Below are 22,233 nucleotides of genomic sequence, written 5' to 3' on the forward strand. Positions count from 1 at the left end.
GCCAGACCCGGTGGGAAAGTCCATGTGGCACAGAGTTCGCGTCAACTAAAGGGGAGGGAGAGGGGTTAAGAGCACCAGCAGGGGACTCAGACAGACCTCGGTTTGAGTGCTGGTGTGGGTTTGAATGCTGGTTTGGGTTGGAGTGCTGGTTTGGGTCGGAGTGCTGGTTTGAGTTTGAATGCTGGTTTGGGTCGGAGTGCTGGTTTGGGTTGGAGTGCTGATTCGGGTTGGAGTGCTGGTTTGGGTTTGAATGCTGGTTCGGGTCGGAGTGCTGGTTCGGGTCGGAGTGCTGGTTCGGGTCGGAGTGCTGGTTCGGGTCGGAGTGCTGGTTCGGGTCGGAGTGCTGGTTCGGGTCGGAGTGCTGGTTCGGGTTGGAGTGCTGCTTTGGTCACCATGTGCTGGGTGTAATATTTCTGTACCACTGTTACCTCTTGTGTGAAATGAGCATGACAATACCTATCATCTCAAGATAGTTTTTGAGGAATGAATGAGGAGGTATTTGTACATTTGGACTTAAATTTAAGACTTAACACACCCAGCCTGGGCAACATACTGAAACCTCGTCTCTACAAAAAGCAAGAAATTAGCCAGGTATGGTGGTACGCACCTGTAGTCCCAGCTACTCAGGAGGCTGAGGTAGGAGAATCACCAGAGCCTAGGAGGTCGAGGCTGCAGTGAGCCATGATCATGCCACAACACTCCAGCCTGGGCTTAGGAATGAGACCCCATCTCAAAAATAAATAAATTTAAAAAAATACTCAACAGACAGTAGCTGCCACTTTTGAGGATGGAATGCTGGTATGGATATAGGTGAATAGGGCCCCCAGAGGACATTGGGGCATAGCTTGAAATTAGGTCAGGCAAGTTGCCGTCTGTTCCAACTTTCAGCACCATTATTATTTGAGTTATTTTTAAATTTTTTAAGAGAAGGTCTCGCTCTGTTGCCCAAGCTGGAGTGCAGTGGCCCGATCATAGCTCCTGGCAGCCTCAACCTCCTTACCTGAAAGGATGCTCCCGCCTCAGCCTCCTGAATAGCTAAGACAACACCATTATTAGTGTAGGTATATGGGCATATTTGGGTTCTCCAAAAAAATAGAACCAACAAGATGTGTATGTGTGTATGTATATATAGGTAGAAAAAAGAGATTCATTATAGGGAATTGGTTCATGGAGTATGGAAGCTGACAAGTCCCAAGGTCTGCAGAGTGAGTTGGCCAGCTGGAGACCCAGGAGAGCTAAAGGTGTGGTTCCAGTCTAAGTCTGAAGGCCTGACAGCCAGGAGAGGTGATGGTGTGGTTCTAGTGTGAAAGCCAGGAGGCTTGAGACCCAGGAAGAGCCAATGTTTCAGCCTGAGTCCAAAGGTAGGAAAAAGCCAACATCGCAGACTGAAGGCCAAGGAATTCGCTGTTCTCAGGCTTCTTGTTCTACTCAGGCTTTCGGCAGATTGGATGAGACCCACCACATTGGGGAGGGCCTCTGCCTTATTCAGTCAATGGATTCAAATGCTAACCCATCCAGAAACACCCTCATGAACACACTCAGAAATAATGTTTGACCAAATATCTGGGCACCCTGTAGCCCAGTCAAGTTGACAAAGTATAGTCACAGGGTGAAGGGCTGATGGATGCCATCTCTGCGGAGGTCTGGGCCTTGTGTTGGGTTCACCAGAGGGTGTGCTGGCAGGCTGGCAGCGAGGGATCAGGCCTGGGATGTCTGTGCAGTGGGCTAGTCACTGTCCTCTGTCTGGACCACAGAAGGGAAGGAAGGGTCTCTTTCTGCACCTTACTTGGCTGTTTGGGTCTGGCCACCAGTGGTAAGATGGCCCTAGTCCTCCCAGGCAGGCCAGTGGGAGCCTTACCACTAGGTGGAGTGAAATGAATTGGCTTAGGTGGAAAAGATTCACACCAGTGACAGTGGTTCATTTTCAGCTCCATAGAAAAGTGAAGCCAGGTTCTGGTGGGGAGGTAGATGCTGCAGGCAGCCAGGGCTGCAGCTTCCGCTCTGGACTACCTCCAGCCTGGACGCAGTGGTTTGCCCGCTCCTCTGCTACTGCCCCAGGTGACAGTTCCCCACCACTGGCATCCCAGCCCTCCTCTTCCCAGGTGCTGCTTTCAGCTCCTCCCAGCTGCTGCTCAGGTGGAAGGGAAAACCGTCAGCTCCACACGCTGCCTGTGGGCTCGTTACAGGATTTACTGCACACAGAATTAGCCAGTGCTTATCAAGTTGAGTCTTTTGTATTAATATTTCAAAAACAGTGTGGTCTGAACCTTTCCAGACAAATCTTACCTGTGAGATTATATTAAAACCTCTCTTAAGAGAAGCAGCCTCCAGTTGGAGGTGTTGTGTTAGCCAACAAATGTAGATTAATTGTGCTCCCCTGAGTCAGTCATTGTTTAATATGCTGCACAGATTAACACCTTAAGGAATTCTGCACATTGTGAAGTGCAATACAAGTATACTAATAAAATAACAGCAGACATTTATTAAGCTTACCACGTACCCACAGACCCTATGCTGCATATGTTGAATCTACGATCTCATTCATCCTCAGAACGATTCTGTAGGGTAGATTCTATTACTGTCCGCGTTTTCCAGATGAGGAATTGTGACTCGGAGATGGACGTAGCCTGTCAGTATGGACTCTGTGCTGTTTAGACAAAACATGTCCTGGCCTCATAAAGCCAGTGTTTTCCTCCCACAATGATGCCTCCAGTTTACATCCAACTGTCACAGGAAGAAAGCTTTCCTGCAGTCCAGGGCCCGACTAGGTCCCCGCAGTCACAGCAGATTTGGAAAGGCTTTGTCCTCCATACACCACTTAAAAGCACCAATCCAGCAGCCCGAGGGTCCTCTAGCAGCCCACTTCAAGGTGCCACACTGCCCAGAAAGTAGCCTCCGGGGCAGTTTTGCTTCTAATGCTTGTGTCTAATGCTTGAGACATTGTTGCATTTGAGAAATGGAGCCTCTCAGTGAAATGTTGCTCCCACCATCCCCAGATACCTGGTCAGCCCTAACCAGAGGAGAGCCTGGCCAGCCAGGGCAGCCCCCAGCTTCATCAGCAGCAAAGAGCTTGTGGTTTGACCGCCATTACCTTTTTGTTTGTTTGTTTGTTGTGAGATAGAGCCTTGCTCTATTGCCCGGGCTGGAGTCCAGTGGCGGGATCTCAGCTCACTGCAACCTCCGCCTACTGGGTTCAAGTGATTCTGCTTCAGCCTCCCGAGTAGCTGGGATTATGGGCGTGCACCACCATGCCCAGCTAGTTTTTGTATTTTTAGTAGAGATGGAGTTTCACCATGTTGACCAGGCTGGTCTCGAACTCCTGACCTCAAGTGATCCACCTGCCTCGGCCTCCCAAAATGCTGGGATTACAGGCGTGAGCCACCGTGCCCGGTCTAGTACCTTTTTCTTAGGTGGGGCTTTCTAGAAGAAGCAGAACGAAAAAGGAAAATATTTAGTTTCTGAATAAAAATGGGCTATTGGCAACCAGGTTTGGATGGTGTCAGAAAGAGTGCCTGAAGAAGTGATATGCCATATTGCTGCCCAGTTTCACACTGGAAGAGATCACGTGCAAAGATCCAGCGGCCTGCTTTGGGTTCCAGTTAAAACAAAAGTACGTACTGGCACTCTGCGGATTACAGACTCACTGACAACTTTATGGATTCATAGATGAAGTTTTGTTACATTGATCCAAGGTGAAGGCATGCCACAGCAGGTTACTTGTGGCCTTGTTACAGTCTGTAACTCCCTGAGTTACAGATGAAAGTTCAGCTAAAGATGAAAAGGGCTCCAGGTGGGGCAGGAAAGGTAGCATCATGAGGCCAGCATCTCACCTATGCCATTTTGACCTAAAAGAGCTGTATCAACAGAGGTAAAGTGACCCATACATTTACCTTGGGGTTAGACAGCTTCTAGTTCCTTGAAATATCTGGAATCATGTCTCTTTCTGAAGGTGCCACATGCAATGAAGAACCTGCCCTGGCAGAGGAACTCGTGTTCATCCTCTGAGGCCCTTTCGTTTCCAACTGAGCCATGTGTTTAGCAGTTGGGGGTTTCCTACTAATTTTTCGGAGAATGTTATTGTTTGAAAAGTGCTCTCCACAGAGCATGTGATTAGATCTTTTTGTTACTTGGGTGAGAATCTAGGTCAGCTACAGAGCTCCTGTCTTGCCTTGACAGCTAATATTCATGCCCATCTATTGTGGTCCTGTTCCCAAAGAGGAACACACAATAGAGTTTCTGTGCAGTGAAACCTGTGTCAGACCTGAAGGAGGCTAGGGCTGCTAAGGAGCTTGAAATGACCCTTAAAAGATATCAAGGAGAACAGTTGTCTTCATACTCTCTTCCGTCTGTCTGTCCATCTGTCCATTCATCCATTCATCCATCCAGCATTCAGAGCAGGTCTCCCATATTTTAATGAAGGGAACCTAATTTTCATTTCCCCAAGATCTAGAGATTAGGAAGAGTGCAGACAGTGCTGAACGGCTAAAAAGAAATGGTTCACAGTGAGGGTCTCCTTCCTTCCTTATGGGAAACCAACAAATCATAGCCAGATAGGCTGGACTGTCTACAGCGGAAGACTTCACATGTGGCAGGCTGGGGATTCCCTGCCTCCCAGTCCAGCTTAGTGCAGATTAGGGGATGCAATTTAGCCTATACATGACCTTCTGTGACCTCTCAGCATCCTTGGCAATTGGTTCTTTCCTGTTTCCTGAAAACAAAGGCCTTGAGTGTCCCCACAAGCCCTGTTCCTTGTGTAGGCAACTGGGATCCTATCTTTGGGGTGGGTGCAACCCATCCTTCTTTTCTGAATAGTGTTAAAGTTGAATTTAGAATGTTGTGGTTGTTAGTAATAGCATTACTAATTTTCCAAGGCCCTCGGAAAAGTCCCAACAATATGTCTTCCTTTCAAGTTGATTCTCTTGGTACCCCATTCCCACCCGCAGTGTGGTGGCTGAGTTGGAAGAGGCCCAGCATCTTCCAAGCACAGCTCCCTGCCCCACAGTTCCTCCCTCGCACCTACTGAGGTTCTGAGCTGTCAGCCCCCCAGTATTGAAGGTCAAAACGTTAGGCAACATGATAATGCATTCTGCCCTAATATTGTCCTTTTAATGTCTAGTTATCATTGTAGACAAAGTGGCTTGAACTTAGGCTTTCATCCTAGAAGCTTTACCAATTTTACTGTTTCTATACTTTTGTAGCTAATAAGTCAAATGTGGAACAAAGAGAAGGCTGCATTTATTCAGGAAACTGTAAACCTGTCCCATTTGATCATAATCCTATTGAAAGGAAGAAGCCTTACGAGGACAGTGTGTTTGCCGCAACGCTGAGCTGTGACAGCTGCAGCAGCGGCTCTTGGAGCACAGGGCTGCTGGCGTGGGCTCACCACCCTCACAGCCATTTGTCTGGCGGCTTGTATTCAGATGTATTTGTTCAGTAATCCAAAAATGGAAGGGTGATTTGGAACCTTGAGCAGCAGGCTTGGGGTGGCTGTGAATTCAGCTTTGCACTTGCCCACTACATCAACACCCCCAAGAAACTCACCTGCCCCATCCCAGTGCATTCTGAACATTTCTTATTTTTATCTTCTTACCAACCTTCTTTCTTAAAATCAGCTTCATTAAAATGGATTTTTCTAGAGTAACCACCAAATCACCTCCCCCACTCTCAGTCCGTTTTCCAGTCAAACCATTTGTTACTTGATTCAATTCCAAATATAATGTGTGTCTGCTACTGTTAAGTCATTGCCTTATAGTCAACCTCAAGGGTAGTCATAAACTCCAAGAGTTTCACGTTTCTGACTATATTCTTAGAAGGTTGATGAGTTACATTTTTCTCCTCAATAGCGGTCACGGGGGAAATGTGGCAATTTTTCACTTTAGATGTTTGTGAAATGTTGGGGAGAGTGAGGGGTTTGTTCTTAAGTGGTGTGCCATTGACCCAAAGCGTTTTTTCTTCCTTTTTTTAGGCTGCATTTGATGCCAGAAGGCAAACACAATCTGCACTTGCGTTTTGCAAACGAATTCAACAAGTTAGCAGAAGACTTCCTACAATGAGAATGCACACTTGAGTCTTGGTGGTTCCTTCGTGTGGGGCTTGATCGTGTTACTGCCTGTTAACATGATGCCTTTGAAACTCTCTGCCTTTGAAACTTTCTACCCCTCCCTTCAATCTTATCCTAACCAAATGAGAATAATGACATATTGAAAAGAGCCTCTAGCTTCAGGCTGGGCACGGTGGCTCACGGCTATAGTCTCAGCACTTTCGGAGGCTGAGGTGGGAGAATTGCCTGAGTCCAGGAGTTCAAGACCAGCTTGTGCAATATAGGGAGACTCCGGCTCTACAAAAAAAAGTTTTTCAAAATTAGCCAAGCAAAGTGGCACACATCTGTGGTCCCAGCTGCTCAGGAAGCTGAGGTGGGAGGATCACTTGAGCCCAATTCAAAGCTGCAGTGAGCTGTAATTGCATCACTGCACTCCAACCTGGGCAACAGAGTAAGACCTTGTCTTAAAAAAAAATAAAAACATAAAAAATAAAAATAAAAAAGGAATAAAGCCTCTAACTTCAATAGCTATGAAAATTAAATCCAATTTTCTAACATGAAATTGTGACAAGTTATACCATTGTCTTAACAGGTGAATTCCTGCCATAATTTATTTTCAAATAAATTTTAGGTGGAGAATGTGTAGTGTTAATGTTGGAGATTTTAAGACATCTTGAATTTATACTGTACCTTTTATCTGAGAGGTTCAAGCTTCACTTGTGTTTTTATTTGTGTTTATCTATCATATCCAAGAGAAGTAGGGAGAGTCCGTGCCCAAGGTCCTCAATTCTAAGATCATAGGATGTCCAGAACAGCAGCAGATAGGGGCAGGTTTGCTTTACCCCATATCCCTCTCCTGGTTCACTTTTGAGAGATGAATACTTTGGGCCAGTAAAGGTGAACAAAATATATATTTTCATTGCTCTGTACTAAAAGGGCAGGAATGCTATTAATTAAAACACTAAAGCAGAAATCCTACATTGCTATTAAAATTAAACTTTGATTACCACAATATAAACAGTAACAAGTTAAACCTTGAAACTTTATACTTAAGCATTTAGAGAAAGAATAAAAATTATTTGAAGTGAGAACAGAGACCACAAGGTTTTCTACACATGCTTTTTTATTAGTATAGATACCTTCACAGACAATACTGTAATTTTTAGAGGAGTTCCACATCATTACATCAACAGTGTGAATTTCTAACAGAGGCAAAACTGAGCACCATAGTTTACAAGTAGAAAGACCATGCTTGAGGACAACAGAAGTTCACTAAGGATGCACGATTGATCTGAGAAGTTTTTAAGCCTCGTCCTCACCCTCCTCCTCCTCGAACTCCCCCTGTTCGTCGGCCGTGGCGTCCTGGTACTGCTGGTACTCAGACACCAGGTCGTTCATGTTGCTCTCGGCCTCGGTGAACTCCATCTCGTCCATGCCCTCGCCCGTGTACCAGTGCAGGAAGGCCTTGCGCCGGAACATGGCCGTGAACTGCTCCGAGATGCGCTTGAACAGCTCCTGGATGGCCGTGCTGTTGCCGATGAAGGTGGCCGACATCTTCAGGCCGCGGGGCGGGATGTCGCACACGGCCGTCTTCACGTTGTTGGGGATCCACTCCACGAAGTAGCTGCTGTTCTTGTTCTGCACGTTGAGCATCTGCTCGTCCACCTCCTTCATGGACATGCGGCCCCGGAAGATGGCGGCCACCGTCAGGTAGCGGCCGTGGCGCGGGTCGCAGGCGGCCATCATGTTCTTGGAGTCGAACATCTGCTGGGTGAGCTCGGGCACCGTGAGCGCCCGGTACTGCTGGCTGCCCCGGCTGGTCAGGGGCGCGAAGCCGGGCATGAAGAAGTGCAGGCGGGGGAAGGGCACCATGTTCACCGCCAGCTTGCGCAGGTCTGCGTTCAGCTGGCCCGGGAAGCGCAGGCAGGTGGTGACCCCGCTCATGGTGGCCGACACCAGGTGGTTGAGGTCCCCGTAGGTGGGGGTGGTCAGCTTCAGGGTGCGGAAGCAGATGTCATACAGGGCCTCGTTGTCAATGGAGTACGTTTCATCGGTGTTTTCCACCAGCTGGTGGACAGAGAGGGTGGCGTTGTAGGGCTCCACCACTGTGTCTGACACCTTGGGTGAGGGCATGACGCTGAAGGTGTTCATGATGCGGTCTGGGTACTCTTCCCGGATCTTGCTGATGAGCAGGGTGCCCATCCCGGACCCCGTGCCGCCCCCCAGAGAGTGGGTCAGCTGGAAGCCCTGGAGACAGTCACAGCTCTCTGACTCCTTCCTCACCACATCCAGGACCGAGTCGACCAGCTCGGCTCCCTCTGTGTAGTGGCCCTTGGCCCAGTTATTCCCGGCTCCACTCTGGCCTGCCAGAGGGAAAGTGAACATTAGACACTAAAACAAGGAATTTCAAAATCTGTCATTTTGACTATGGAGGAGAAGGTAGGACTGGTCTTAGACTGGCAGATTCTTCTCTTTTGAATACTCTTCTTTTACCTGAAGAAATATTTTTCTATGTCAGTGACCTCAAAAACACTGGGGATCATAATAAAGTAAGAAGTAAGTTTAGCTCATCTGAGGCTATTGATTGAGGAAGAGGATAGGGTTAGAAAACTTAACTGGTTCTGAAATACATACATTTTTAAGAGGCATTCTCTTTATACTCAAGTACAATTAAACAGGCAAGGTGAAGGCAGTGTGACCAGCAGAGAAGGTGGCCTCAGCATGTGTCTAGCTCTGGTCATAACCTGTGCTTTTGGCCCCTGGCTCTTTGAAGTCCTTTCAAGTTGCCTATAGCCTATGAAGCCTGGCTTGAAGCTTTTCCTTGCTCTTTCCTCTTCCAGTCTGAGGCTGCTCTGCAATGGGAGGGCTGCCGCAGCTCTCTGCAGGCTGGCGTTGATCTGTGAGCCATGACTGCCCATGGACTGCGTGCAGCTAGGCCAGGACTCAGGGCTGCCATGGACACAGTGTCACCTTGGCACTGAACACTAAGAACTGTGCTTTGCAGGGCTGTTAGGAAGAAGGTGTGTCATTTGGCCAGTTCCCAGTGATCATGACTACATACCAAACACGAAGTTGTCTGGCCTGAAGATCTGGCCGAAGGGTCCAGACCTGACGGAGTCCATGGTGCCAGGCTCCAGATCCACCAGGATGGCCCGAGGTACATATTTGTTACCTGCAGGAAACGAGAACTGACTCAGACCTGTGCTTGGGGAGGGACTCACAGCAGTATTGAATTCCAGCATCTGAGACAAAAGGAGAACAGGAGATTTTCTGCTTTTAAGAAAAAGGAGGTCCTGAGTGTGCTTAGCCGTGGCAAACAGGCAGGAATCTTAGGAAACCATAAAGCGTGTTTTTCCAGCAGTTGGCATTTGAAATGAATATGCGAGAAGCATGCCTTTGTCACGTGCATGTTCCTAGGACGTTTCATCTCCCACATCATGGAAAGCAACGATTCCTGGGCACACACATCCGGCTACTCACCAGCAGCCTCATTGTAGTACACGTTGATTCTCTCCAGCTGCAAGTCACTGTCTCCATGGTAACTGCCTGTGGGGTCGATCCCATGCTCATCGCTGATGACCTCCCAAAACTGAAATGAAAAAAGAACCACACCATGGCTCTGCATCCTGAATGTCACTAAGGATGGCCTTGTCCTCCTCCCATGTCCTTGGAACAGGGGCTTTTGTGGTCAGACAGTAAGTGCTAGACAGAGAGCAAAGAGCTGCACCCCCTATTTCCTGCAGCAGCCGCTGCTGAGGGGCTTGAAAATCCGCAGAGCATCGGCCATATTATGGGGATAGACTGAAAGGCTGGGAGGGGCCCTGGAGGAGGAGGGGACACAGCAGATGCCCTTCTAGGGAAAGGGTGGGGAGAGTAGAGAAGTGGAGAAGGGGTACAGGGAGGCTCTGTCACCCCAGGCAGGTCTGAATGCCATTGCATCCGGGATGATTGATGGGTCGTGGCAGGACCAAGGACAGGGGGACCCACTCTGTGGCTGCCTCCAGGGATCAAGCTCTCTTGGCACAGATCCCAGGCACTCCTGCAACAGTGCAGGTTTAAGCCACCGATCTACATGCTGGCACTGACCACCGGAAGGACTGGGCGAAGGGCAGCAGGAGCCTGGGAGGGCACCTGGGCGGCAGTGGAAGGAGCTGGCCATCGTGAGGGCGCTGGCTCCATTGTGAATTTGCGGCAGGGAGGGGGCGGGGAGGCTGGGTGGGCAACATGGCGGTTCTCAAAGAGACCACGTCCTTGTACTGGCGCCCGCCCCCACCCATGCACCAGACCCGCTGCTGCCTCCCACACAGCGGTCGGTAATTGCAGCCCCCACCCAGCGCAGTCACCTGCCGCCTCGGGGACTGGCAGCAAGACTATAACGTTGTATGTCATCATGTCAAGACAGTGCCCGAGCAAGGGAATTTATCTAACACCCTCGCCTGTACGACCCAAAGGGAAGCCTCTGTTACATCTGTCAGTCCAGTGACACTGCATGTTTTCATTCAAACCGTAGAGAAAAATATACAAATTAAATTCACATGAAGCTAGCGCAATAAATATGACCGTAGCCCCGACCCAAGTTTCTGAGACAAATACACCCAGGGGAATGCCAACCGCGTCCCGCAGAAGGGCTGTGTCCCTGGGAAATCGAAAGGGCCCCGATTAAACGCACACACAGCTGCGGCGCTGCGGGCATTCTGGCGGGTCATGCAGCCTCCCGGGCCCCGCCCGGCAGCCTCGCCGCGGAATGTGCCACCCGGCCAGCCCGGGGCCGCCGCGGCCTCCAGCCCCCGCCCCGGCCCCAGCCCGCACCCTCGGTCCCCACCCCGCGCCCCTCCGTGGCGGTGAGCCCACCTTGGCGCCGATCTGGTTGCCGCACTGGCCCGCCTGGATGTGCACGATCTCGCGCATGGTGCCGGCTGCGGAGCGGGTGGCGCTGGCCCTCGGAGCGGTGCACGGCGTGGACCGGCGGGCTGGGCTGCGCAGCGCAGAGCAGAGACCTGCCGCCGCCCCCCAGCTCCGTCTTTTATACCCGGGGACCCGCCCTGCCCGGTGACGTCATGACGGGCGGGGCTGCGGCCGCGGGGGCGGTGCGGCTGGGACTGCGGCACCGCGAGGGGGAGCCGGGGCGCGGTGCGAGGTGTGGGGGCGCTCGCCCTATTGCTGCTGCCGCTGGGTCTGGGGTGGGCGGCCGGCCCCGCGGTCCGGCGGTGAGTGCGGTGCCCGGGCCTCCGGCCCAGCCGCAGCCCCCTGCCAGATCCACGGGCGCGGGCGACCCCTGGCGCTGGGTCCTCCGCTCACGCCGCAATCCCCACCCCGACCCGCACACTCTGGACCCTCGAGGGGGGCTGGGGACCGGGGGCCCCGGAACCAGGGGGAGGGGCTGCCTCGGAACAGGGTCCTCGCCTCCTAGGGACGGGAAGAGGCGTCGAGTACCCTTTGGAGTAGGGAGCCGGAAATTGAAGACCCATTTGCAGTGGGCTCTCCAGCGGGTGGCAAAGGTTTCCCGCATCCTGGGCAGGGTCCTGGACGCCGTTTGTAGGGGTGGGGTGGGCAGCGTGGAGAGGAGTGGGGGGCCCCGGGGAGCCGACGGGCAGCTGCCTGAAAGGAATGCCAGGATGGCGGGGTGGGCGGCCTTTCTCCCCTACAGGGGAGGAAGATGGCTTGGTCGGGGGCGGGGGTTGGGGGGGCTAGAAAAGGGCTGGATTTGTCACATGTCCGCTTTGGGCTCCTGCGTCCTTGTAAAGGCCTTTTAAATGTGGAAAATTCTGCGGGTGTGTGTGTGTGTGTGTGTGTCAGAGAGGAAAGACAGGACTATATCTGCCACGTTGATGTGTCAGCTGATGGCCCTGCCCCTTACACCCCTTAGGTCGCCTGATCCTCACAGAAGCTTTCGGAGCTAGGATGTCCGGTTCGGTAGACCCTAGGCATGGTGGCTGCTGAGCATTGAAACGTAGGTAATCTGAACTGAGATGTGCTGTTAAGTGTGAAGTACACACAGGATTTTATGGGCTCAGTAAGTTAAAATAATGAGAAATATTTCATTACTGATTCTTAAATATTGATGGTCTATCAAAATAATAGTGTTTTGGATACATTGTGTTAAATGACTTGTTTTGAAATTAGAAAATGTAAAATTACTTACTTGGTTTCCATTTGCTGCTCACTTATGCATATTTTTGTTGACTACCACTGGCTTGTGGTAAGCATTATTAGTACCCCAATTTCATAGCTCAGAAAGCGAGGTTGAAAGACCTGACCAGCCACAGAGCTAGTAAGGGAAGGAATCTAAAGTCTTTGTATAAAGAAAAAGCCCAGGTGAGTTTTAAAGGCCTGGGTGGGCTGTGGTAAGGACCAGCCTTCATTATTCACAAAGATGGCCCTGCACGGTGGACTAGGTAACAGGGGCCTGGGGACTGCCTTTGGTTCCCAGCACATTCCAACTATATAATGATAATTACAGGTGCCTCGGAGCTGGCTTTGTGGTAGGAAATGAGAAGCCATATATGAAAGCACATTGAGTTTATGGAGCAAAAATGGCTTGGTAAAACCCAAGGTGATGCGCGGGGTGCGGTGGCTCACGCCTGTAATCCCAGCACTTTGGGAGGCTGAGGTGGGTGGATCACGAGGTCAGGAGATCAAGACCATCCTGGCTAACACAGTGAAACCCCGTCTTTACTAAAAATATAAAAAAATTAGCCGGGCGTGGTGGCAGGCACGTATAGTCCCAGCTACTCGGGAGGCTGAGGCAGGAGAATGGCGTGAACCCGGGAGGCGGAGCTTGCAGTGAGCCGAGATGGCGCCACTACACTCCAGCCTGGGCGACAGAGCCAGACTGCATCTCAATTAAAAAAAAAAAAAAAAAATACCCAGGATGATGCTGTTATTCTTAATGTGCACCCTACCTGCCACCTCAATAGTTGGTCTGTATCGGAGGTGGAAACTAAAGCCAGATGTCTGTGAGTAGCCTCTTAGGCCAGGTTAGGTCTTAATCACCCCAGCTTTAGGAAGCGGCCAGCATCCTCCCAGATGTAGATAGGCAGGTGCCTAGTGCCTCTTCTCAGGGTGGGGACAGATTTCCTAGAATTTCTCCTCCTCTCTCCCCTCTCCCTGCTGCTGGGCCCCCAGTGGACAGCCTGTCCCTCGGATGCTACTCCCAGGTACCCAGGGCTTGACCTCCACCTTCTCCCTACCCCCACCCCAACTCTCACATCTTGGCTCTTCACCACCAGCCGGAGCCTTCCGGAACCTCTCCAGAGAATGGCTCTCCTTGGGGTACCTTCACTCATTACACAGTTCTGAAGAGATTTTTCCGGAGATAATTGCTTCTTGGCTTTTGTGTTTTAATTCAACGTGAAATCTGAGGCCAAATAGGAGCAGAGGATGAGACCTGAAAGGGACAGCACTGGGGACACAGGGACCCCTAGCAGCTGGGCGTTTCCCGGCCTGTGGAGCATGTGCCCACTCTGCTGTTCCTAGCTCAGTCCTCCAGCAAGTCACTGCACGTCTCTGAGCTTCTCTCACCATGTCGGAAGAATGGAAATGGGTTTTTCTTACGTTAGGAAGCTGAGAGGCACTGTGTGTGAACTGGACATTAGTGAGCGCACAGAAAATGAATCCATGGCAGCGTTCATGGGCGCAGGCCAGGCACCTGACTGTCTGCTCTGGATCGCTGGCAGTGAATGTTCTGCCCAAGTCGGCCTTCTCCTGCCTGGCAGCTCACGCCCAGCCTACTTCTCTCTGACGCGCTCCTCCCTCAGTGCCGCCCGTGATGTGTGTTAGTATATAATCAGAGAAACTCACACGCGGAGTTTTAAATAATGCCTGCCCTGCCTAAGGTGACTCATCTGAGGCTGTGAGTTCCTGCTCTCCCCTCCCTCGCAGCAAGTGTAGATATCCCCAACCCCACCTCGCTGTCACTAAGCAACTCGACCTTGTACAGCACCGATGCAGATAATAACAGGAGGAAATGGAGCCTGCTAATTCTCCCCTTCCCTAGAATAGGCTTTTGAGGAGCAATCTCTCCCCTTTCATCCATTTTTCAGTGTCTAAAGAGGAGCAGCTCCACCGGCTGTTGGGTGGGCCGGGGATGGGGAAGGGGAAGGGGACCAAACTCCTCCAGCCTTAAGTCACTTCCTGCTTTAGACAGGATGCCACTCGCAGTGTCTGAGCCACCCCTACCCTGAAGGCATCATTGGCGGGGCGGGGGGGGGGAGGGGAGGGCAGGTGTAATGACAAAATTCAGACTAGAGAATGTGTTCCCAGTAGGAGGCTGAGCCACATCTGTCTTTTACAAAAGGACATAAGCTCTTACCCTTTTGCCTGCCCTTCCTGCCTCCTGCTTTAGAGGGCCCAACAAGAAGGGTCCTGGTGAGAATGTTCTAGTGAAAAGTACCCTGTGAATATGCGGTGTTATGATGATATCGTTACTGTTCACTGATGCCATCTCTAAGGGTGACAGTTATGATCTAGTTGAAATAGATTTAGTTGGTCCAAGTAAGAGAGTCTTGGGACTTCAAAAACACTAGTTTCCTCTGCAGAATGATGAAACCCAAGGACCATCCCAGCAATACAATTGTCTAAATTTGTATGGAACAGTCTTGCATCCTGTTTGTGCCCTCAGAGAACTAGCCGCACTCTCCGCTCCAACTTCTCTTTCCCATGAAACTCATCCAGTGCAGCCCCTGTCTGCTATTTTTTAAATAAAAGCATCTCTTTATGAAGATGGAAGAATTTTGTTCAAAGCATTTAAGGGGATGTAACCTTTTCAAAAGGTTACCTAAAATAAAACAGTCTGAACTCCAATTAAATTTAATTTTAAAATATCAACCCCACCAAAGTTTACAATTTTTTTTTTTTTTTTGCATCAGATGACTATAATAATAGAGAGTAAATATATAGAAGATTTTTAGCCACTTTCTGGAATGGGCCATGCCCCAGGATGTGACATTCATATTACAAGTGTCGATCTGGGGCCTTTCAAAACTGAAGATGTCATTTTTTTTTTTTTTTTCCAAAACGGAGTCTCGACCAGGCTGGAGTGCAGTGGCATGATCTTGGCTCTTTGCAACCTCTGCCTCCCAGGCTCAAGCGATCCTCCCGCTTCAGCCTCCCGAGTACCTGGGATTACAGGCGTGCACCACCATGCCTGGTTAATTTTTGTATTTTTAGTAGAGACAGGGTTTCACCATGTTGGCCAGGCTGGTCTCAAAGATGTTATTCTTGATGTCAAATTCTCATTAAGCTATACCCCCAAGAAAATTTTTTTAAATACAATGTACACAGCAATTATATGTACATATATCTTATATACATATTTCCTGATTATAAAATTAGAAACACTTAGAAAGTACTAAAGAGCACAAGTGTATCCACTGTTCTCAAGATTTTTTTAAATGCTTGATGTATTATATTCCTTTTTGTTTTTCCTATTCATGGGCTGTTAAGGTGTTTTTGTTCCTTTATAACATTTTTTTTTTTTGCCTTCAACATTAAGAATGAAGAAATACTATATCTTCTTCTGCTATGACTTAGACATAATCTCACAAATTCTCAGAAATATGTAACCTACTCCCAACTATCATTCTCTCCATAATCTGAGGTGTCCGGACCATACTGAATTATCTATAGAGCAAACTCATCTCTGCTTCCCATGACTAAGGCCGTTTAGAGGACTCAGTGCCCTCCTGCCGCGTTCCCTGACTGTTGAAGAGCACAGGACCTAGAGTTGATGGACTGGGTTCAGATCCTCACTGTGTCACTTCCTAGCTGCGTGACCTCGGCAAGTTACTTAACCTCTCTCTGCCTTAGTTGCCTCATCTGTAAAGTGACAGTAATAATAGTACCCACTTCCTGGGGTTGTGATAAAGACTGAATGAATATGTGAAAGCACTTACAATACCACCTGCCCCACAGTGTTATATAAATATTAGCTATTATAACTGGTTAATCCCGTCCTCCCCCCTTCCCTCCCTCCCTTTTTTTCTCCCTCCTTCCCTTCCCTCCCCTCCCTGGAGCTCTTCTTGAATCAGGACTCAACTCCAGAGCCACTTGCGAGGCTCCCATGCGGCGCGAGACTGCGGGCTCCTCTGGCCGCACCCTCTTCTGTATACAGCTCCGCACTACACTCCTCTCCCCTAATCCCGAGGCTGGCGCTGCAGAGTGAGCGAGCGCAGGATCGCCAAGCGCGAGCCGAGGCGCCATCGGAACGCTCTTGCCCCCACCCAGACGCCGAGTCTGCAGGTCCAGGGCCCCTCTGCACCTTCCAGGGCAGAGGGCGCTGGGCGGCGCCGGGAGGCGCGAGGCACCCGGGAGAGCCGGCTCCGTGGCTTCCTACTACCTGACCCCCTGACCACCTAGTTCTGCAGCCAGGCTGCTTCACCCTTCGCCCGGTCTGGGCTGCCAGGGACGCGGGCTGGGGCCGCCACGCTGCCTTCTCCTTCCTTCCGGAGCGCCGGGGCGCGCGACCCGCTCCGTTTCAAGCTCTAGGCAAACGGTAGTTCGGGAAAGGCTGAGCTTCGCCCCCTCCCCGCGGTGAGAGCGCGGCGCGGCGGGGCGGGGCCTCCTGCGGGCGGGAGAGACACCGGGGTGCAGGGGCCGCGGCGCAGAGGGAGGGCGGGGCTGCGCCCCCTGGAGGCCCTGCCCGCCGCGCCCCGTCCCGTCCCGCCCCATCCAAGACCCGGGTTCCGCCTGGAGGCCGCCGCCGCCCGTCCCTGCCCGTCCCTGCCCGTCGCCGGCACGGCCTGAGCCTCTGTCTCAAGATCGGACGGCCTTTGCAGCCGGAACAACAACTAACCCCACAAATTCATGGAATACTAGGCGGGAAATGCGCTCAAAATAGGACGTGCCTTTTATTTTTTGTAGCTATAGGAGAATATCGAAGTACTTTTTTTTTTTTTTGAGATGGAGTCTGTCACCCAGGCTGGAGTGCAGTGGCGCGATTTGGGCTCACCGCAACCTCCGCCTCCGCCTAACAGCCCTGTCGTACAAAAATAACAATAGGGAACATTTGAATAGGGGGTGGGCTATTTTGTTAAATTTACTTTTTGATGCCCCCACATTTTCTTGCTAGTGTTAATGAAATGCCACCAATGGCTGGCTGCTAATGTAGTGCTGCCAATGTATATATTGTCTCTTCTCAATTAGGAAGAACATTTGTTACTTCCACTACCTAAAGTTTGCCCGGTATGGTCAGTTTTACCATTAGTCACCACAAGCACAGTGCTAATTAGTTTTCCAGACCTAAGAAAACGTTTGAGATCAGGGTTGGGATGTGGGGGGTATAGGGGAAGTGATGACTCCAAAATAAAAGGAAAATTGCAATAGTAAAATGAATGTTTACTTAAATGTCTACAGAATATATCATGTCAATTAGTCAAAGACAACTCAACTTTTATATTGTAATGTATAAATTAAACTTAATGTAAAAAGTTAAAATAGAAAATGAAACCTATTTAATATGATATGGGACAGTTCCTCCAAAAGAGTGCCAGTGACCTCCAGAGCTTGAGCTGGCTCCATTCATCACCCACTTTTAGTATCATTTTCTGGTTATCAAGAAATGAGTAGAATTTTTTTTTGAGACCGAGTCTCACTGTGAGTCCCAGGTTGGTACAATGGCTCGATCTCAGCTCATTGCAACCTCCACCTCCCGGGTTCAAGCTATTCTCCTGCTCCAGCCTCCCAAGTAGCTGGGACTATAGGCCCGCCACCATGCCCGGCTAATTTTTGTATTTTTAGTAGAGACAGGGTTTCACCATGTTGGCCAGGCTGGTCTCGAACTCCTGACCTCAAGTGATCTGCCCGCCTCGGCCTTCCAAAGTGCTGGGATTACAGGTGTGAGCCACTGCGCCCGCCCAGAATTTTTTTAATAACTGAAAGAAGGAGATTAAGGAAGATGGAGACAAATATGCAGGAGAAACACCCTCTGAGGGCGATTTAACAGAAAAGAGAATGTGGAAAGGGGAAGGGGAAGTGCTTCTTGGGTGCCCGGTTTCCTTGGGAGGAACTCGGGTACGTGGTCAGGGGTTGTGGGCAGTTATTCCCCTCGCTGGCCCTCAGGGGGTTCACGGGCCAAGAGCAGCTTGGTTGCTGTACATGGGTTAGGGGACGAGGGGAGAGTTAGGGTGCATGACAGGATAGAGAGGCAATGTGCAACTGGATATTTCTATGTACTTGGTCTTTCAAAATTCAAAATTTGTTAACTCATGAATACTTGTATACTGACATAATTTACAGATGCCGTTTAAGGTTGGATAGTTTTGTAATTAATGAGGCACTATGGATCTCATTGAGAGGCCAATACTGACTCTGTGAGTGAAAAAACACAAATTGTTTTTCCTCTGTTCTCACAGCACAAGAGCCAACACAGAAGACTTCTGTGACCCAGCGTGTAGGGGTGTTTCCCCATACACCAAGCAGGAAATCAATTCTGCCATAGACACCAGCTGGGTGTCCTCAACTTCCATTCCACTCTGACACTGTCTACCAGCAGATAATGTCAGATCCCACAGGCTGAGGACTCAGTCCCCCAGGCTCTCCCCCACACCTTCAGATGCCAACTGCAAGTGCCAAGCTGTCTTACCTGTGCCTCTGACCAACTGGTTATAAATCCTGGATTTCAGGGTCTCCTCCTTGGGTCCAATTAATTTGTCAGAGCAGCTCACAGAACTCAGGGAAATGCTTACTTACATTTCCCAGTTTATTATAAAGGATATCACAAAGGTTACAGATGAAGAGGTGCCTAGAGTGAGGTATGGGCGAGGGGTCCATGCCCTCCCAGGACATGCCCCACCCCCAGTAGCCTCTATATGTTCAGTTACCTAAAGGTCTCCAAACCCAGTCCTTTTGGGTTAGTTTTTTATGGAGGCTTCATTTTGTAGGCCTGCTTGATTAAATCATTAGCCACTGGTGATCAACTTAACCTTCAGGCCCTCTCCTCTCCAGGGAGGTTAGGGAATGGGGCTGAAAGTCCAAACCCTCTAATCATGCCTTGTTCTTTCCAGTGACCAGCCCCATCCTGAAGCTACCTAGGGCCTGCCAGCCACCAGCTGACTCATTAGCATAAAAAAGACATCACTTTGGAGATTTTAAGGATTTTAGGAGTTGTATGCCAAAAAACGAGGTTGAACATATACTTCACAATGTCTCAGTGACCTTGGAGAAATGAAGCTGAAAACAGTATAAGCTGAGGCCATCCATGGTGGGGAAAGCCCAGGCTAAGGATGGGAAGAGGGAATGAGGACAGAGGCTGAGGGGCTCCAGAGCTGAGTCAACAAACAAGCTGCTAAAAATGACCAGAGATTAATGCAAGAATCAGAATCTGTGACACAATCTCAGATCTGGCTGAAAGGTCTTGATGAGGAAGCAGGATGAAGAGGCTAGGTTGTATATGTCAGAGGTAGGCTACAAGGAGACCTCTGCCCTGCAGGGCTGACTCAGAAAAACCTAGGTTGCTGCTACTCTGAGCTCAGCCTGAGACAGAAATTTCCATTGTAGCTACCTGCAGTTGTAAATTTAGCTTACCGATCCAGAACTAGTCCTCAGTGACATTGTAAGGGTGGTTACATCTCCTTTTTGTTCTGTGAAAGGAAAATAAAAATCTCAGGGCCCCAAACTCATTAAGTCAAAGGGAAAAGCTTGGGAACTGAGTCATGCAAAGACTGACTTCCTTTTGTTCATAAGTAGATAACTACAAAGATAGAAGGCCACAAACCTCCCTAGGGGACCTTCCACATGATTTGCCCATGAGGAAATTCCTTGTAGGTCCCTAGCTCTTTAGCCTATAACAGTTCTGTTGAATTTCACCCTGACAATGTAAATTCACAGCTCATCTTCATAGGTAAAGGACAAAGACAGGCCTAGATCCTCCCTCCACTCACTAGAGACAAATGCACATTTGGCTGCTTCCTGTACCCTGTGATTACTTTATCTAATGTAAAACTGCAGATTCACTGAGACAAATGCATAATGGACTGGCCTTGTACCTCCTCCTTTCACATGTAAAATGTGCATTCAGTGAAAGCTGATCAAAGTCTCAAAAGAATGCAACTGCTCTCCTTTTATCTACCCGCCCATTTTTTCTTTCCTCTTTCCCCCAATGCCACTCTTTCTCCATTAAATATTAACGTCTCCAGACCCTTTTTGGAAAAAGCGCAGATCACAGATGTCCCCATGGTTTTGTGTTCTTTATTCCTCCCGAGTGCGTCTCCAACCTTGGCAAAATAAACCTCTAAAATGATTGAGACTCACCGTGGTCATTTTCTTTGATTTAGAGTTCTTTTATACCTCTCATTATCCTCCCACCATTTTCGGCAAGCAGGCTCTACCGCCTTAAATTCTATACTCTAAGGACATAATTTTTTTTTTTTTTTTTTTTTTTTTTGACAGAGTTTCACTCTTGTTGCCCAGGCTGGAGTGCAATGGCTCGATCTCGACTCACTGCAACCTCCGCCTCCTGGGTGTCAGGCCTCTGAGCCCAAGCTAAGCCATCATATCCCCTGTGACCTGCATGTACACATCCAGATGGCCCGTTCCTGCCTTAACTGATGACATTCCACCACAAAAGAAGTGAAAATGGCCTGTTACTGCCTTAACTGATGACATTATCTTGTGTAATTCCTTCTCCTGGCTCATCCTGGCTCAAAAGCTCCCCTACTGAGCACCTTGTGACCCCCACACCTGCCAGCCAGAGAACAATGCCCTCCCTTTACTGTAATTTTCCTTTACCTACCCAAATCTTATAAAACAGCCCCACCCCATCTCCCTTCGCTGACTCTCTTTTCAAACTCAGCCTGCCTGCACCCAGGTGAAATAAACAGCCTTGTTGCTCACACAAAGCGTTTGGTGGTCTCTTCAGGACGCGAGTGAAATTTTGGTGCCGCGACTCAGATTGGGGGACCTCCCTTAGGAGATCAATCCCCTGTCCTCCTGCTCTTTGCTCTGTGAGAAAGATCCACCTACGACCTCAGGTCCTCAGACCGACCAGCCCAAGGAACATCTCACCAATTTTTAAATCGGGTAAGCGGCCTCTCTTTACTCTCTTCTCCAGCCTCTCTCACTAACCCTCAACCTCTTTCTCCTTTCAATCTTGGCGCCACACTTCACTCTCCCTTCTCTTAATTTCAGTTCCTTTCCTTTTCTGGTAGAGACAAAGGAGACACGTTTTATCCATGAACCCAAAACTACGGTGCCGGTCACAGACTTGGGAAGACAGTCTTCCCTTGGTGTTTAATCACGCGGGGACACCTGCCTGATTATTCACCCACGTTTCAGAGGTGTCTGACCATGCAGGGATGCCTGCCTTGTTCCTTCACCCTTAGCAGTAAGTACAGCTTTTCTGGGGGGCAAGAACCCCCTGACGCTTTCTCCCCGTGTCTCCTACCCCTACTCTGCTTTTCTGGAGGGCAAGAACCCCCCGACCCCCTCTCTCTGTGTCTCTACCCCTTCTTCTGCAACACTGCTTGGCCCCAGTACAAACTTGACAATGGCTCTAAATGGCCAGAAAACAGCACTTTCGATTTCTCCATCCTACAAGACCTAAATAATTTTTGTCGAAAAATGGGCAAATGGTCTGAGGTGGCTTACATCCAGTCATTTTTCACACTTCGTTCCCTCCCTAGTCTCTGTTCCCAGTGCGATTCCTCCCAAATCCTCCTTTCCCTCCCGCCTGTCCCCTCAGTCCCAACCCCAAGTGTCACTGAGTATTTCCCGTCTTCCTTTTCTACAGACCCATCTGACCTCTCCCCTCCTCCCCAGGCTGCTTGTCACCAGTCTGAGCTACGTCCCAATTCTTCCTCAGCCTCCGCTCCTCCACCCTATAATCCTTCTATCATCTCCCCTCCTCACACCCGGTCCGCCTTACAGTTTAGTTCGGTGACTAGCTCTTCCCCACCTGCCCAACAATTTCCTTTTAAAGAAGTGGCTGGAGCTGAAGGTATAGTCAGGGTATATATACCTTTTTCTGTATCAGACCTCTCAGATCAGTCAGCATTTAGGCTCTTTCTCATCAGACCCCACTAAATATATACAGGAATTCCAATATCTAACTCTGTCCTACAATTTAACCTGGAGTGACTTAAATGTCATCCTGACTTCTACCCTCTCCCCAGATGAACAGGAAAGAGTTTTTTCTCTAGCCCAATCTCACGCTGATAACTGCTGGCTTCACGAGCCAGAACTCCAAGCAGGCATCAGAG

At 49.7% G+C, this 22,233-nt stretch overlaps 2 protein-coding genes across 5 annotated transcripts in view; one reads left to right on the plus strand and one right to left on the minus strand.

The window, feature by feature from the left end:
• BPHL (biphenyl hydrolase like) overlaps nt 1-6,679 on the plus strand; it is a 34,592-nt gene extending 27,913 nt beyond the window's left edge. For all 4 annotated transcript variants that reach the window (XM_054493463.2, XM_054493461.2, XM_054493460.2 and 1 more), the window contains exon 7: nt 5,966-6,679. In XM_054493463.2, the coding sequence (XP_054349438.1) occupies nt 5,966-6,053 (88 nt within the window). In that variant the 3' untranslated portion in view covers nt 6,054-6,679. The remainder of the gene's footprint in view (nt 1-5,965) is intronic.
• Nucleotides 6,680-7,145: 466 nt separating this feature from the next.
• TUBB2A (tubulin beta 2A class IIa) lies at nt 7,146-11,072 on the minus strand. The gene is made up of 4 exons (XM_054493458.2): nt 10,892-11,072; nt 9,521-9,629; nt 9,102-9,212; nt 7,146-8,403 (listed from the first exon to the last, which is right to left on the minus strand). The coding sequence occupies exons 1-4, from the start codon at nt 10,946-10,948 to the stop codon at nt 7,343-7,345; spliced, it is 1,338 nt and encodes a 445-aa protein (XP_054349433.1). The 5' UTR covers nt 10,949-11,072; the 3' UTR covers nt 7,146-7,342.
• Nucleotides 11,073-22,233: the final 11,161 nt, after the last annotated feature.

This window comes from Pongo pygmaeus, chromosome 5 (assembly GCF_028885625.2).
Source record: "Pongo pygmaeus isolate AG05252 chromosome 5, NHGRI_mPonPyg2-v2.0_pri, whole genome shotgun sequence".
In the NCBI taxonomy this organism is placed as follows: domain Eukaryota; kingdom Metazoa; phylum Chordata; class Mammalia; order Primates; family Hominidae; genus Pongo; species Pongo pygmaeus.

Bases quoted from the DNA above. Each gene is read 5' to 3' on its own strand.
- TUBB2A (XM_054493458.2), bottom strand. From the start codon at position 10,948: ATGCGCGAGATCGTGCACATCCAGGCGGGCCAGTGCGGCAACCAGATC. The intron at 9,630-10,891 runs GTGGGCTCACCG...TTTTCATTTCAG, and splicing joins GCAACCAGATCGGCGCCAAG to TTTTGGGAGGTCATCAGCGA. The intron at 9,213-9,520 runs GTGAGTAGCCGG...CGTTTCCTGCAG, and splicing joins GTACTACAATGAGGCTGCTG to GTAACAAATATGTACCTCGG.